General features: G+C 42.4%; 2 protein-coding genes across 5 annotated transcripts; both read left to right on the top strand.

Moving 5' to 3' along the window:
• Positions 1 to 1731: 1731 nt before the first annotated feature.
• Positions 1732 to 5693, top strand: COMMD3 (COMM domain containing 3). The gene is made up of 8 exons (XM_045787244.2): positions 1732 to 1914; positions 3232 to 3343; positions 3451 to 3514; positions 3604 to 3638; positions 4002 to 4062; positions 4154 to 4210; positions 4305 to 4364; positions 5301 to 5693. The coding sequence occupies exons 1-8, from the start codon at positions 1776 to 1778 to the stop codon at positions 5358 to 5360; spliced, it is 588 nt and encodes a 195-aa protein (XP_045643200.1). The 5' UTR covers positions 1732 to 1775; the 3' UTR covers positions 5361 to 5693.
• A 1248-nt stretch (positions 5694 to 6941) lies between these two features.
• Positions 6942 to 16664, top strand: BMI1 (BMI1 proto-oncogene, polycomb ring finger). 4 transcript variants are annotated; one of them, XM_045787212.2, is made up of 10 exons: positions 6942 to 7194; positions 11991 to 12121; positions 12459 to 12555; positions 13163 to 13218; positions 13315 to 13365; positions 13532 to 13640; positions 13719 to 13764; positions 14196 to 14294; positions 14654 to 14734; positions 14821 to 16664. In XM_045787212.2, exons 2-10 carry the CDS (start codon positions 12010 to 12012, stop codon positions 15148 to 15150), a joined length of 981 nt encoding a protein of 326 aa, XP_045643168.1. In that variant the 5' UTR covers positions 6942 to 7194; positions 11991 to 12009; the 3' UTR covers positions 15151 to 16664. The 4 variants fall into 4 exon arrangements, with proteins under 4 accessions (XP_045643168.1, XP_045643178.1, XP_087713752.1 ...); XM_045787222.2 differs by lacking the exon at positions 6942 to 7194 and adding an exon at positions 7570 to 7683; XM_087857626.1 differs by lacking the exon at positions 6942 to 7194 and adding an exon at positions 11182 to 11251.

Genomic DNA, 16664 nt, shown 5'->3' with positions numbered 1-16664 from the left:
AATTCTATTAGAGTATTAACAGACAATGTTATTTATGCAAAGTCATAAAATATATGTGAAATAAATATAATGATCTTATGTGCTGTTAAAATTGACATTTATACAACACTGCCCTGTAAAATATACCCTATGTAAATGAGATATCTGGAGATTTTTCAACTGACACTTTACTACTGATGAGAAACAAGGAGTTTGGAAAGATGAGAGATGGGAAGAAAAGATGAACATGATTAATAGGTGTTTGTTTCATAAAGACTCTAGGGAGACTCTTAAATCCTTCACTGCTCCTATATGCTCACGGAAGTGAAGAGTTAGTTCACGTGCCTTTCAAAGCCTTCAAAGGAAAATTTAGGAGTTACTCAATCTGTTACTGATGCTAAATTATTCCATTTGTGTCCTGTTGTGAAACCAGGCGCTCCCTGTTGTTGCAGCAAGGTTAAATGTTAACTGTATTCATTAGATAGTTCCCCCCCCCCAAAATAAGCCCTAAATTATTCCCACTGAAGCGTTTCACGTTGAGTCTGTTTCAAATAATCGCACCTGAAGACTAAAACACCTTTCTTGTTCCTTATCCCTACCCTCCACTGGTAAAGAACTTGCTTTTTAACTTTTCTTTTTAAATTCTTTTGATCAAAAGTGCATAATCTACTTTGCTTCTCGTCCCCCCCCCCAAAGAATCATTCTTGTTCTCCAACTTCGCAGAAATATAAAGGGGAAGTTAAAAACTTTATACAATATTTGAGTCTTTAAGGTTATGGATATCCGAGATAGTAATCACTTCTAGTAAAGACCTTGCCATTCCTAACTGTCTCTTACTAAGATAACCCCGCCTGATATAAATATATGAAGATTCTTGAATTAAAGACTTAGAGATGTAATGAGCACCGTAGCACAAAATTTGTGTCAGTTTGGTTTTGGATGATATTTATTTGCAGCGGCATATAAGATTTTAATAACTGTCAAATACGTTTGTGGATACTTTGCTAATCCCTCAATTGTTGAGGTACAGTAACAACACACGCGCACTATCTGTATGCATATATGTGTACACACACACATCCACGCAGGAAGGCATCAACTGCCATGTCCCAGAAATGACAATGAAAAAGGAAAAATAAACAAGAATTATATCATCAGTTGCTTACAGAATCACTCACAAAAGGGCAATGCTGGGAGGTTAAGCTGTTGGGTAAAAAAAAAAAAACCAAAAAAAAAAAAAAACCCAACCAAACAAAAAAAAAACCCAAACCAAAGCAAAACAAAACACAACCAGTTGCCTCAAATGGGAGCTTCCCGCAGGCTTTCGCGCTGAGGAACTAGGAAGACGTAGTTTTCGGGGGACGTGGGGGCCGGGATCCCGTCACCTTCTTCCACCCCCCCAAGGGGGTCTTTCAAGGAACGCTCCAGCGGAGCCCCGCAGGAGCTGGTGACAGACCTAGGTGAGCGGCGAGTAGAAGAGAAAGCACCGAGCGCGTCCACAAAGCGCCCGGGGCCGTCCCTCTCGCCGAGGCGCCGCAGCTCTCGCGGCTGGCGCAGAAGGAAGGGCTGGACGGAAGCCGCGGCGCAGAGGAGGACAGGGGTGGCGGGCGACGGACGGCGGGCGGCTGGGCGCGCGGGCCGAGGCGCAAGCCGGGAGGCAGGCGGGGAGGCCCCGGGCTGGGAGGCCCGCAGCCCGCGCCGCCGCCGCCCCGAGCCGCGTGCGCGCGCGGCCGAATCAGCTGAGCGCGCGGCGCGTGTCACGTGGTGCGCGTGTCGAAGGTCACGGCGCGCTCACAATGGAGCTCTCGGAGTATGTGCAGAAAGGCTTCCAGATGCTGGCCGATCCTGGCTCCTTCGACTCCAACGCCTTCACGCTTCTCCTCCGGGCGGCTTTCCAGAGCCTGCTGGACGCCCAGGCGGACGAGGCCGTGTTAGGTAAGCCGCTCGGCTCTGAGCTAGATCGGCCTGGGTGGAGGGGCGCTTGGAGAAGAGGAGCGAGACCGAGCGAGAGGGGGAAAACCCCGGGAAGAGGAAGTCTCCCGGCTTTGCCCTTCGCTCCGGACGGAGTGTGGGGATGTGAACCCGGAGCGGACCCTGACCATTGTTCTGTTCCCAGTTGGCACCTGCACTAAGCCTGCAACACGTTTCTGGTGTGATTTCTCCTCCCAGTCTCTTTGTTCCTTTGTAAAGCCCGTGTTCAAGTCTTGTTTGTGGCCTAAACATCTAAGGTTTTCAGCCTGGTCTGAGGCAAAGGGTGGTTGACACTTGGACTTCATCAGGGTAGCTCCCTGCAATTCAAGCGTTCAGTGCTAGGCTGACAAAGGTTTTAAACAGTCTGTTTCCAAAGTAATTACTAGGTCACATAGTCTTGACATTTTCCAACTTAGAGAATACATCAGGTTCCTATGATCACTCCAACACTCTCGTTAAGTATGTTTTGCACCGGTTCCACGCCTAGAACCTTAAAATATGGTGCAGAATGTTTTGTTCCGCACCAGTTACCAGGAGGCGAGTCTCTTTTAAGTGGTCCGGTCAGTCATTGCGGAGTGCCGTGTCAGTATGGATTGAAGGCATATTTTAAGACAGAACGCTTTTAGATCATTTTCTTAAATATAAATATCCCAACAATTCAAATTTTGTTTTTTCTGTAGTTTCATGATCTAAACACTTGTACAAAAAGTATGAAAGTGGAAGTTCTTTAAACGAAAATAGTAACCACCACCTGGGTTAATCTCAAAAAAAGGATAGCTGTCAAAATCTGAAAATATTTTGAAAATTGTATTTTATATTCTGAACTCGTGCCCCGCCCCTGATATATTAATGTCCTTGGAGCCAGTTATCCTAAAAGTAATCATTCTATAGAGGGAAAGCTTATTCATTCTTAAATTTACACCATGTAAAATATCTATCTTATTTTCCTCTGAATTTACTGCACCCAGCATTGTAATGACCACAGTGTAGTTATTTTTTTCTTTGGGGCTACAGTGTTTTTTTAAAAACAGTAAGAAATTAAGGCAAAATAAAAGAAGGTAATTGAGACTGGTAACAGCAGAATTATTGATGTGTGTTCTTTATTGTTTTCCATTGACCTTGTTGTTCATCTCATTTACTTATAATTGCCAGTCCTTATAGTTGAATTCTTTTTGTGTTCTTGTTAAAGGGGATTTTTGCCCAAATGAAAATACCCATTTTAGAAACATGACTATAAAGAATTTATTATCACAGGCATCACTAGCAATTAATTTATTTTAGATCACCCAGACTTGAAACATATCGATCCTGTGGTTTTAAAACATTGTCACACAGCAGCTGCAACTTACATACTGGAGGCAGGAAAGCAAAGAGCTGACAAATCAACTCTAAGGTACAGGATTTATTTAAATATCCATTTGTTTTCAAATAGTACCTTTAAGATTCCAATTTCAGTTTTTAAAATGGACACTAAACTTTGGCTTTTTTCCCCCCCTTTAGCACTTATCTAGAAGACTGTAAATTTGATAGAGAGCGAATAGAACTGTTTTGCACGGAATATCAGGTTACTTACTTAAAGTTTTTTAAATTAACAATTACTATTTTTCTTCTCTTTGCAAAGATGTGTTTTCTTTCTTTCTTTCCCCCCTCCAGAATAATAAGAATTCCCTAGAAATCCTACTGGGAAGGTAGGTACTGTATAAGGTGTCAAGCTGAGCCACTTTTCACTTGCAGGTATGAATGGAGAGTGCTGGTGTGAAACAAAACAGGGCAAAAAGACAGGGATCTTGACCAAAAGAAAAGGGGCCAAAGGGCAAGTGAAACAATTGAAGTTAAGCTAATGTTTTTAAAGATAAAGTTTATTGAGATAATTTTTTAAATGCTCTTTTACTCTTCAGAACTTGAAAATAAAGTTTAACAATGTTTTAAATTCAGAGTAAATTGAAATTGTGTATGTGTGTTGGGGGGAGGTGAACACCATTCTTGGTAAAAATAAACGCTTAAAGTTTTTATGTAGATATTCTGTACAAAATTATCATTGTATTTTTTAGTATAGGCAGATCTCTTCCTCATATAACTGATGTTTCTTGGCGTTTGGAATATCAGATAAAGGTAAAGTTTAATAAACTGTTCTCTAGGGGGATTTAGGGAACTTTAAAAAAAAAAGAGTTAAAGACTGAAATTATGTATTGTGTTGTTTTAGACTAATCAACTTCATAAGATGTACAGACCTGCATATTTGGTGACCTTAAATGTAGAGGTATTTACATATAAGCCTTATCTAAAATTTAAATGTGAAATGAAATTTTAAATGTCCTTGATTTACATAAATAGCATTTTTTTTTCTTCCCTAGAACACTGATTCCCGATCCCACCCAGAGATTAGTTTTAGTTGCAACATGGAACAATTACAGGTACAGTATTAGGATCTGTGAATATGCATTATCTGTTTATAGATGTTTAATTGAGAATTATGCTTATGGAAAGTTCAAAAGAAAAATTATCTAACCATCTGTCAGTAGATAATGAAGGTTGGTTAAAGATTTAATGGCAAAGGGCTTCAAAAGCAATATTTTAAAGTAGCCTTCACTTTTGAAATTAAGATGTTACTCGTAAAGAATTGGTTTTATATTTGCTGTTCCCTCTGATTAAGATAAATTTCTGAATTGTAGGGGTGAGTGTAAATTCCTTCTATTTGTGATTAATCTCCTCCAATAGGACAAAGCAAAATTAAGAACATGTCTTTGAAAATGCCTTCTTTGCTTTCGGAAATTGAATTAAACTTTCAAACAGGGTTTTCAATAATTTTTAAATGACTTTTTATAAAGTTGGAAGTATACTTAAAAATCTAAAACTCTTTATATTGCCAGTGTAAGACTGGAAAAACTCACAACTACATTGGGTAAAGAACATAACGAATTTATTTCTTACCACTTAAAAAAATGAAGAGCATTACTTGAAATTTTGATGAATTTTGAATTTTTCAAAAGGCATCTCCCTTGGAATTGTTTTAATGTAACCATTAATCAAACTTTAAACTTTCAGAAAGTGTGAATACAGCATAGTTTTTGTTAGGTAACTTGGGAAATTTAGTTTTGACATACCTTGCCTATTACGAGGATTTGGTTGGAAATTATATTTCAAATCTGAGGGCAAGTAGCCCACTTGAAGATGAGATATTTTAGAGAAAACCTTCTTTTGATCGATAGTGGTTTGTCAAAGGTTAAAATCCTCGTGAATTTTAAACTCGTTTAGAAAGTGCCCCGACTTTTTTCTTGCATCTTTCTCAAACTTGGATACTTCTGTCTTGTGTTTTATCCTAAAAATGTGGCATTATAAACGTCTTTTAGGACTTAGTGGGGAAACTTAAAGATGCTTCGAAAAGTCTGGAAAGAGCAACTCAGTTGTAACTTGGGGAAGTTAACGATCCGCCCGGGTCTAGAGGAAGACCAGGAACGCCTTGTCGTCGGCCGAACCACCGTTTGTGCGAGCTGGATGTCCTCCTCTTAAGTAGAAAAAATTTTTTCCTTTTGGATTTATGCCGCTCATCAATTTTGACACTTTATTTTTTTTTTAAACTTGTAAAAGAGTTGAGGGAAATTCTGCCTCAGTATTTCAGACATCTTTAGTATAAACTGTACATTGATCCCATTTTGGTCTTTTTCAAGTCTTACAAAAGGAAGTAGACAGTATTACACTCTGAATAAATAAGTTGTTCCCACAAAAAGTGGTGAGAGTTTGGATCTGAGTTTGTGTGTTAATTATTACTTTGAAGACATACATACGATTAGCGTTAACTTTTAATGATCGCCTTTTCTCTGCATTAAAGTTAAACACAGTGGGAAAGGATGTGATCTCCGGGGCTTGTTGAAGACCCCAGATTCGGGATTTGGGGAGCGGACGTGGTTGCCCCGCGGCGGGAGCCGGCGGGTCCCGTTACCTGCGCCGGGGGCTCGCCCGCAGCCGGACCTTCGCCTGCGGGACTCCCGAGGCCCGGCCCGGCCAGCCCCCGCGCGGAGCCCCTGCCCGGAGCGAGCCACTGCCCGCGCGCGCCCCGCCTCGGCCGCTGGCGGGCGGGGAAGGGGGCCGGCGCGGCCGCGGGAAGACAGGGGCGGGCGCTGTTGTTTCCGCGAACCCAACTCGGGCGCAGGTTCCGCGCCGCGGCGCCGGAGTCTGGGCCGCAGCCCGTTGGGCTGGCGGGGCCGAGGCGGGGGCGGTGGCCGGGCGCTCTCCTCGGCGGGAGCCAGTGGACGTGTGCGCCGCGGGCGGAGGCGGGCGGCAGAAAGAAAGAAATAACGGGGGGTGGGGTGGGCTGAGCTGTGTGCGGGGCCGGAGCGATGCCCGCGCGGAGAGCAGGGTGGCGCGTGTGGCGCTGTGGAGAAATGTCTCCGCAGCCGCGCCAGCGCCGCCGCCGCCGCGCAGAGCGAGGGGGAGGGGGCCGGGTCGCGCTGCTCAGAGGGGAGGGGGCGGTCGCGGGCCCGACTACACCGACACTAATTCCCAGGCCGCCCTTAAGGAATGAGGGGAGCACGTGACCCGGTGGGGGGGCGGCGGGGGGAGGGGGCGGGCGGACTCTGAGCCATTTTGGAGCCGGTGTCAGTTTCCACTCTGCCTTCAGCGGTGCATTTTTTTTTCCACCCTCCCCTCCCCCCTCCTCATCCTTCCTCCCCTCCCCCCGCCTCTCCGCACGCACACACACGGCGCCCCCCACTCGCCCTCCTCCCCCCACAGCAACTATGAAATAATAATCGTAGTATTAAAGGCAGAGATCGGGGCGAGACAATGGGGATGTTGGCGAGGGAGCCCCGATCCGGATTAGAAACACCTCCCAACCCCGCAGAATAATACTGATCGCGCCCCCTCCGCGCGCTCCCTCCCCCGAGTGCGGAGCGGGAGGAGGCGGCGGCGGCCGAGGAGGAGGAGGAGGAGGAGGAGGAGGAGGAGGCCCAGGAGGAGGAGGCGTTGGAGGCCGAGGAGGAGGAGGAGGAGGAGGAGGAGGAGGAGGCCGCAGAGGAGGAGGAGGCCGAGGCGGAGGAGGAGGAGGAGGCCGGGCTCGGGAGGCAGCATGAGCCGAGCGCGGCGGCCGCGGCTCCTCTCGGCTGCGCTCGTTGCCCATTGACAGCGGCGTCTGCAGCTCGCTTCAAGATGGCCGCTTGGCTCACATTCATTTTCTGCTGAACGACTTTTAACTTTCATTGTCTTTTCCGCCCGCTTCGATCGCCTCTCGCCGGCTGCTTTTTCCGGGTACGTAGGAGGCGAGGCGCCTCCGGGACGGGACCGGGGGGCGGCGGGGGCCGCGCGGGGCTCGGGCCGGCCGCGGGTGGATGGGGAGCGGCCCCCCCGCGCCTCTCCCGCGCCGGCCGGGAGGGCGCTGACAGCGTGGGCGCCGAGCCCCGCGCCGCCGCCCGCCGCCGCCCGCCGGTCCCGCGCGCCGCCCGGCCCCGCGCGCCGCCCGCGCCCGCGAGCGCGCGCCCGCCGTCGCCCGCCGTCTCCCGCGGCGCCGGGACCGACCCGCAGCCCGCGCCGCGCCGCCGCCGCCGCCGCCAGCCGGGCTCGGCGCCGCTCCAGCCGCCGCCCGCTCCAGCCCCGGACGCGCCGCGCGCGGCCCCACGTTTTAGTTCCTTTCTCCCCCGAGCGCCCCTCTACACCCTCGCGACGCACATGGCCCCCGAGAAGAACACTTCTATTTCCAGTCTCTGCGGCTCTCCCCGCCACGGCGCCCTTTGTTGAGAGGTAGATTTTGATGAAACGGGGACGGGTTCCTGAAATCGGGAGCTGCTCGGGTCAAGTGGCTTCCCTCTTCTCCCGAAGAAAGGGCTTTTGAGGGGTTTAAACATCCAGAGAATGCCCTCATTTTATAGGGACGGGTTACATGGGGGGCAGCGATCCCGCCAAGGTGGATGTTAAACTGGAAAGAGCTCAAACAAAAATGTTATTAACTTAAGTTGGAGGGACACTTGTGTGAAATTGGATGGCTTGTAAGATGGCGGTTCCCAGTTGTTTCCAAGGTCTCCTGCATTTGTGTTTAAAATGGTAAAGTTTTCAAGGTGTTATTTGTTGGGAGTCTTAAATAAGTTCTCTAAACATTACTTGGGGCGTGCGCACTGGGAAGTGGGCATTTCAAATTTGGAGCTTTTTTTGGAGTGATGATGGTGACTGGACGTTATAGTCTTGCAAGAGGTTTCCTTCCCCCCCCCCCCCATTCTTTTTCTCTTTTTCTGTTTTTCCTCCTCGGTGACTGAAATTTTTCTCTCAACCTCTACTATGGGATGCACTTAGAACCATGACTTAAGTCCACTACGTTTTATAGGTTTTGCTAAATGTCAGCCTAGGTCATGTGGTAAAGAGATGCTTTGGAAAAGGAGCACCAAAAAGTTGACTACATATGTTTACACAGTCTTTTGGGTTTGACAGCGATATAGCATGATCTTTTTCCCAGAAATTTACAGTTAATGATTGGAAGTAAACAAGTAGAGAGACTTTGATCATTTCCAATTGCAATAAAAGGATTTAGTGGGCTTAGTGGTCACGGTCCAATATTTGAAGGAGAAGCATGTATTTAACCCCTTCTCTTAAAGCAGGCAAAATTCTGGGCATATTTATCCAAATCCAAGTGTTGGTTGGTGGTACCTAGAATGTTATGAGTAGTTCAACCTATATTTTATAGGAACCTTAACCCTCAAGTTCTGAAAACCCATTACAAGCTGTAAGAAAGAATTGAAAGTTAAGGATGCAAATTGTTGACAGTATATACTAACTTATGTGACTGTGTTAATATTTGAGTTTTATTTTAAGTAGACTGATCAGAATCCCTTAGAGGTTGATTTTATGAGCAAATTTACAAACTTTTTAATATTTGAGTTCATTCCCATACATTTGCACCAGAGTGCAAAGGTGTTTGAAATAACCTATCTATGCAAATTACATGCCTAGTAACAGTATCTTTAAAGCTATATAAAAGTCACTATGTATGCATGTGTGTATGCACATATGCTTTTGTTTAAAAAAAAGAGCATTTAATTGTACTTGATAACTTCATTAATACTGTACCACCAAGTTCTGTGATGTGCATTAAGCACTCAACTAGGCAAAATTCTCCCAGGAGTCAAGTTAACCCAAACTTTACCCATACTTCTGGGCTGTGAACCCCAACTGGGGTTATGGAGTTCATTTGCATTTCTTAGATTGCAATAGTCAAGCTGATTGTTAACATAAGAACTTGCTTCTGTTTTGCTTCATTTTGACATTACTGGTGTTAGGCCTCCCAACTAAACTGACAGCCCCAACCGAGTATGTTATAATGGCAAGTTTTAACTATTGAGTATTTTTACTGTGGTACATTTGGTGCATTTTTACTTGCCTGCCTGGCAGTTTTCTGTGTTGGAACCTGGAAGGCTTTCATTTCTAAGGTGCAAGAGATTGTTTCTTAAATCTGTCAAGCATGTCAAACGTTTGGAAGTCATCCTTAGGTTGCCAGGACTTTCAAGTGGTATAAAAAGATAAAGAACTGATTTTTATGTAAGTAACAAAGTGATATTTACTAGCATTATAGATGGTAAATAGGACTGTGGCCAAATGCTTCAGAACTGAGGTAGAAGAGTTGCGTGAATTAAGACTTAAGATGAATTTGAAGAGGTTTTAGCCAAGTACCTGTGACTTAAATGTTAAAAGCCAACCAGATGACCCTCCACTGAGGTTTGACTGTCCTGTGTCTTAGTATTTGTGTTTGATGTTTTCTGTACAGTGGAGAAATAAAGGCAGCTATTTTTATTGAAGTCCCTTCCTAAACTTCATGTTCTGTGACATTAGTGTGATATGCTTTCACAAGGAGACATAAGTATCACCTTGCTATCTTTCTAGGAAAGGTCCTGTGGTTTCACAAGGAGAGTTTTCTTTAAGAATTAAGGCTTGTCTTTAGTCAACCACGATGGATTTAAATATTGCTACTCTTTAGGGACAGTGCTTCACCCACAACTCCTCTGCAACCCCACTTAAATTTATTTTAACAATATATTGACAGTAGCCTTGTAAACAAGTAATCCAAAGGTAACTGAGGAATCACACATGAAGTTTTCTGGTTGAAGTTGCCAGTTGCCACTACGATCACTTTCATAAAAGAGACTTTGTTTTGTTTTTATACCATTTTTTAGTACCATAAAGCTGTTAGCTTCAGCCATTGAGGTATGTTGATTGGTATATCCTTCTGCATTAAAATTCCCTAAGAATTAAAACTTCAGTTGCATCTTCACGTTTCACAGGTTCCTAGATTTCTACTGAAAGCGGTTTTGAGAATGTACTTCAGACAGGTCTAGAAGTTTGGTCCTATTTTAGGTTCTGAAATGAATGAAGTGGAGGTAAGAAATATATTTTTCAAGAGTACTACATGAAATAATTGACTTCCCTGATTGTCCGCTGGTGTATTGTTTCTGACAGTTCCCCACCGTGAGTTTTCTATAATATATGGTATCTACTGGGAATATTATTCCATCGTGTGGGGATTTGTATGGAGGTTAGGTTGAGAAAAATGACATTTGTTTTTCTCCCCTATCGTTGCTCTGGGTTGACAAGGTGTTGATTTAGCGTTGGGAATGGACGGGTCACATGGTTCTTTACATATTGTCACTACCGTACCGATTAAAGTAGTTTGTCTTGCCTCCAGCAGTTCAAATAAAACACACGGCTTTGCCCCCTCCTTGTCTTCTCGTAAAACAGATTTCACTTTTTAGCCTTAGCAAAACTTCGTATCGCTCATCTAATCTGCAGGAGAACTTCATATTAGAGAAGAAAGCTTTAAAGAGGTTCAGTTCAATAAACATCTCTGCAATCTGAGCCCTGACGGTTTCGGGCTAAGTGCACAGTTGGCAATTCTCAAAAGGTCCCTTCGTGAAATTTTTGACCTAGTGATTGCTAACAGGAGAGACCAAGTCAAGATCTGAAAGAAGGTCTTCGCACCGAGTCGACTTAGAAAGAGGCCCCCAAGAGTGTCCGAAATGGCCGGGAGTGCGGTTTGCTTTTTCCTTTACCAGTCGCACGCTCCGGGCCCCCCAGGCTGCCCGCGCGGTTGCCGCGGGCTGGGATCCTGCTCCCCAGCGCCGCGGGCCTCGTGGGGCTGCTCCACCCCCCCGAGCCGCGCCGCCCGCACCCCACCCCGCCCCCGCGCCAGCCCCGCCCCCGCGCCGCGCCGGCCCCTCCCCCGCGCCCGCCGCCGCCTCCGCCCCGCCGCCCCGCACGCCCGCCGAAGCTCCGGGCTCGGCCCGGCTTCGCGCGGAGTTGCAGCGGTGGCCGGATGCCAAGTGTAAGTGTAAGTTGCTATGGAAACCCCCGACAGTGGCGAGTTCCGAATCCGGAGCGAGACGGAGCCCCGGGCGCCGCCGGATCCGCCCCTCGCATCCCGGCCCCCGGGCGTCCGCGCGCTCAGGCCCCAGCCCGAGGCCGACTGGAGGTGCTTCTGCGGCCCCAGCACCCAGCTCCGGAAATGCCAGGGATGCAGATAGGGCAGAATTTGTTTTCCCTTTGTATCGCGTGAAAACGTGCCAGGTTCTGGTTGCTGGAACCGCCTAAAACAACAAGAACCCCTGAGAAGCCAGGGCATGCTCCCGGATTTTCGATTGAAGATCCATAAGGAAGTTTTACAATAAATTTGGAGACCTGGAACAAGCCCTGGCGGTTGGTAAATATCTGCGGGGACTGTGTGGCGTCTGCAGCAGCCGTGGGGCTGCTAGGCTAGAGGACAAATGGAAGAAAGAGACCCGAATACTCTCAGCTCCCAGCCCCCACCCCAGACCTTTTCTTCTCCCTCCTGGAATGACCTGAGCGACCAGAAGTTACTTTAGTTGAATCCTTTTTCATCATTTCACTGTAATTGATTCAGGTCTGATTAGTAAATACCTTCTGTAGAAAACGTTGGGACCGTCCAGCTGTACAGTGTTAAACGAGTTTTATGAACTCCTCAGCATTTCAGAGCGTATGGTTACTAGAAGTTGGGAGACAATCTCGTTTCTCTTTCTGTGGATTACGGCCAATATTTCTGTGTTTTGCAGGATATTTTATCAAGCAGAAATGCATCGAACAACCAGAATTAAGATCACTGAACTAAATCCCCACCTAATGTGTGTGCTTTGTGGAGGGTACTTCATTGATGCCACAACCATAATAGAATGTCTACATTCCTGTAAGTACAAAGTTTTAGACCTTTTTTTGTGTGTTATGTGTATTTCACATTTCTTTCTGACTTTTGAAAACTATTAACAATTCCTGCAATCCTCGAGAATGTTGGTAAAAAGTGATGGAGTCATATTCTACTCTTGCATTTGGTGAATTTTTGTTAGTGCATATTTTAAACTTGTAACTATGCAATGTATAAGTATTCTCAGGATATTGAGTTAGTTTAGTTCATTGGAAATACCTTTTGACATTTAGCATTTTGCTATCACTAGTTCTCCATTTTTGACACTAATTTCAATGCTTAGCATCTAATTTCTAAACTTAAAAACTTTTTCTACTTCTAGTCTGTAAAACGTGTATTGTGCGTTACTTGGAGACCAGCAAATATTGTCCTATTTGTGATGTCCAAGTTCACAAAACCAGACCACTACTGAATATAAGGTAAAAAAAGGTTTAAAATTATTGTCTCTAATTGTTATTGGAATTGCATAATTTAGTGAAGGCTACCCTGTTTTATTTCTTCACACAGAATTTACCGTTGAATCTCCACCTAATGTGTGTGTTTTGTGAAGGTTGCTCTTCATTTCTTGCCATTTTAATGATGACTAACTTTAAGCAAAGTTCGGTATTATTCAAGTGGATTTTAATGGTTTTTTTAAAACTTTTTTTAAACCTGAATTAGTTCTCCATTTCTGCATTGGTTTATTGAGTTTATGACAGGCAGGAATGGGTGTGTGTACAGTGCTTCCATTTTCTTCTCTCTGTTCTCTTTCATATTAGCTAATTTAGTAACTTGAAAGGCACACTTCTCTTGATTCAGTGAAATGTGAAGAATTTTTTAATGTAACAAAGTATTTTTCTGCTGATTTAAAAGATTATTACTCCATAAAGAATTTTTAGTCTCATAATTGTTATCTTACTGATGTAGACTCTCATAATCAAGTAAAATACTATACCACAAAGAAAACAAAGAATCTGTAATAATTTATGAGCATTTAAAATTTTTGCCATTATAATTCATAATTTACTTTTCTAATTCTTTTTTCAGGTCAGATAAAACTCTCCAAGATATTGTATACAAATTAGTTCCAGGGCTTTTCAAAAGTGAGTAACTTGCTTACAAATGAATTTTTACGAAGTATTTCATCAGCTTTACCTGCTATAACAAATGTTTAAGTCTTTTTTTCCCCCCCCCTTTAGATGAAATGAAGAGAAGAAGGGATTTTTATGCAGCTCATCCTTCAGCTGATGGTAATCTCTTTAGAGAGGGAAAAGACATTTTATTTGGACAGAGAATTTATTATTCAATAATTATTAAAATTGAATTTAACTTAAAGTACCATTCCCTTTTTCCTATATATGTAATATTTTAATTAAATATTTAATTTTAAAATTGAATTTCAAAATGTCTTTATAGCTGCCAATGGCTCTAATGAAGATAGAGGAGAAGTTGCAGATGAAGATAAGAGAATTATAACTGATGATGAGATAATAAGCTTATCCATTGAATTCTTTGACCAGAACAGGTAAATTCTGTCAGAAATGTGTTTTATGCTAATCTGTTCATAGATGCATTGTTCCACTAATAAAATTATGTTTCTTAGATTGGATCGAAAAGTAAACAAAGACAAGGAGAAACCTAAGGAGGAGGTATGTTCCATGTCACAAAAACATACAGAAGAAACATTGTTTGGATTCTAGATTTTCTGAAGGTGTATGTTGCCCTTTAGAATATTCTAAGGCCAGATGATGCTGTCAAATAGGAGAAAACGATCATATTTGATGTTTAAGAGTAATTTATATCTGATAGTAACTAGATAGAATTTACTTTATATATGATTATTATTATTGCAGAATACTTTAACTAATGTTCAATGCTTTGATGTATTTGAAGTTTTCTTATATTAGCAATCTCCTTATTTCATATTTATAATAGTAAACTCGAAGTATAGTTAAAAATTTAGCCAATCTCAGTTTTGGTATTCATACTTTTTATCATATTGAGGCAATCGAATTGAAATTTTTTTTCTTACCCAGAAGTTGGGAATTTTAAAAAATAACTTTCCTAAATGTATTCTTAGGTGAATGATAAAAGGTATTTACGTTGCCCAGCAGCAATGACTGTGATGCACCTAAGAAAGTTTCTCAGAAGTAAAATGGACATACCTAATACTTTCCAGGTATATACTTTATAGTTTTTGTGCATTTAATGTGGATTTTTTTTAATTCAATGACTTTTTTTTTTTTGGATTCCGAACCCCAAAAAAGCAACAGATTTTTTAAAATTTAGAACTCAATTGGAACTGTTCCTTAAAATGTTCAGTATGAATTTTGTTTTATGCTATGAAAACAAATTCCTTAGTAATTTCAGGTAGTATTTTTCCTCATTTGAAGTGTCAAGAGGGATTCTTTCCTTGTTCAGATGTTTGAAGAGAATGTTTGTTAAAGCATTTTTGGATTGCATATAGATGACCAAAAAAATCTCGATTTATCTTTGTTCTTCATGGTACTTAGTGATTGAAATATTATTTTCCAATAGATTGATGTCATGTATGAAGAGGAACCTTTAAAGGATTACTATACACTAATGGACATTGCCTACATTTATACCTGGAGAAGGGTAAGTAGCATAACTCATATTCCCAGATTATTGTGGTAAACTGTATTTAAAGAGGACTGATTATTTTTTTCCTTTTCATTTTGTAGAATGGTCCGCTTCCTTTGAAATACAGAGTTCGACCTACTTGTAAAAGAATGAAGATGAGTCACCAGAGAGATGGACTGACAAATGCTGGAGAACTGGAAAGTGACTCTGGGAGTGACAAGGCCAACAGCCCCGCAGGAGGTGCTCCCTCCACCTCTTCCTGTCTGCCCAGCCCCAGCACTCCCGTTCAGTCTCCTCACCCTCAGTTCCCTCACATCTCCAGCACTATGAATGGAACCAGCAGCAGCCCCAGCGGTAACCACCAATCTTCCTTTGCCAATAGACCTCGAAAATCGTCAGTAAATGGGTCGTCAGCAACTTCATCTGGTTGATACCTGAGACTTTTAAGGAAAAAAAAATTTTAAATCCCCGATTTATATAGATATCTTCATGCCATTACAGCTTTAGAGATGCTAATACATGTGACTGTCGTCCAATTTGCTTTCTTTTGTAGTGACATTAAATTTGGCTATAAAAGATGGACTAGATGTGATATTCATATGGACGTTAATGGAAAAGATTGTTCCTCTAAAGAATTGGTTTCTGAGAAGGCAGGCAAGATGTTTTCTGTGTGTTAGGCAAGATGTGAAATGGTTTCTGTAACCATTGTTCAGATTTGAAAAATTCTGCAGTGGATATAAACATTGGGCCATAGTTTGTTAATCTCAACTAACGCCTACATTACATTCTCCTTGATTGTTCTTGTTATTATGCTGTTTTGTGAACCTGTAGAAAACAAGTGCTTTTTATCTTGAAATTCAACAAACAGAAAGAATATGCATAGAATAATGCATTCTATGTAGCCATGTCACTGTGAATAAGGACTTCTTGCATATTTAGCCATTTTGATTCCTGTTTGATTTTTACTTCTCTGTTGCTACACAAAACCGATCAAAGGAAAGTAAACTTCAGTTTTACAATCTGTATGCCTAAAAGCGGGTACTACCGTTTATTTTACTGACTTGTTTAAATGATTCGCTTTTGTAAGAATCAGATGGCATTATGCTTGTTGTACAATGCCATATTGGTATATGACATAACAGGAAACAGTATTGTATGATATATTTATAAATACTATAAAGAAAATATTGTGTTTCATGCATTCAGAAATGGTTGTTAAAATTCTCCCAACTGGTTCGACCTTTGCAGATACCCTATGTTTGAGCCTTATCAGCATAGAACATTTTTAATGTGGATCTCTAATTCTAAATTCTATTCCATTGGAAGCAATTGGCAAATCATAATACTGATTTTCTGTAGTAAAATACATGTTTACTTTTAAAATTAATTGTTGCAGTAAAGAAAAACTTTTAACTAAAGACTTCGGAAACAGTGTTTTCATTTCCTGTTGCTTTTGATGGAATGAATGTTTTTAAAATGCATATTGATCACTATAATTCTAAAACAAATTTTTTAAGTAAACCAGCAAATTGCTGGAAGAAGGCATTTTATCTAAAATTACTTTAACATGTGGGTTAGCAGTTACTTCAAATTTAAGGAGTTGCTTTTACAGTTACAAACAATGACATATGCCCTCCTTTAATATCTTGAAATAGAAGCAATTTATTCTTAGCTTCTCCAGGTATTAATTTTTAAACAGAGTGAACATGTTGAATTTAAAATATGAATAACCACAACTGTTTTCAGTTCGTGTTTTGCTTTGGTCGAACTTGGTGTGTGTTCATCACCCATCAGTTATTTGTGAGGGTGTTTATTCTATATGAATATCGTTTCATGTTTGTATGGGAAAATTGTAGCTAAACATTTCATTGTCCCCAGTCTGCAAAAGAAGCACAATTCTATTGCTTTGTCTTGCTTATAGTCATTAAATCATTACTTTTACATA

The sequence above is a fragment of the Ursus americanus genome, chromosome 31 (assembly GCF_024610735.1).
Source record: "Ursus americanus isolate L20-20 chromosome 31, mUrsAme1.1.p, whole genome shotgun sequence".
Classification (NCBI taxonomy): domain Eukaryota; kingdom Metazoa; phylum Chordata; class Mammalia; order Carnivora; family Ursidae; genus Ursus; species Ursus americanus.
This window is presented reverse-complemented; position numbering and strand designations above follow the sequence as displayed.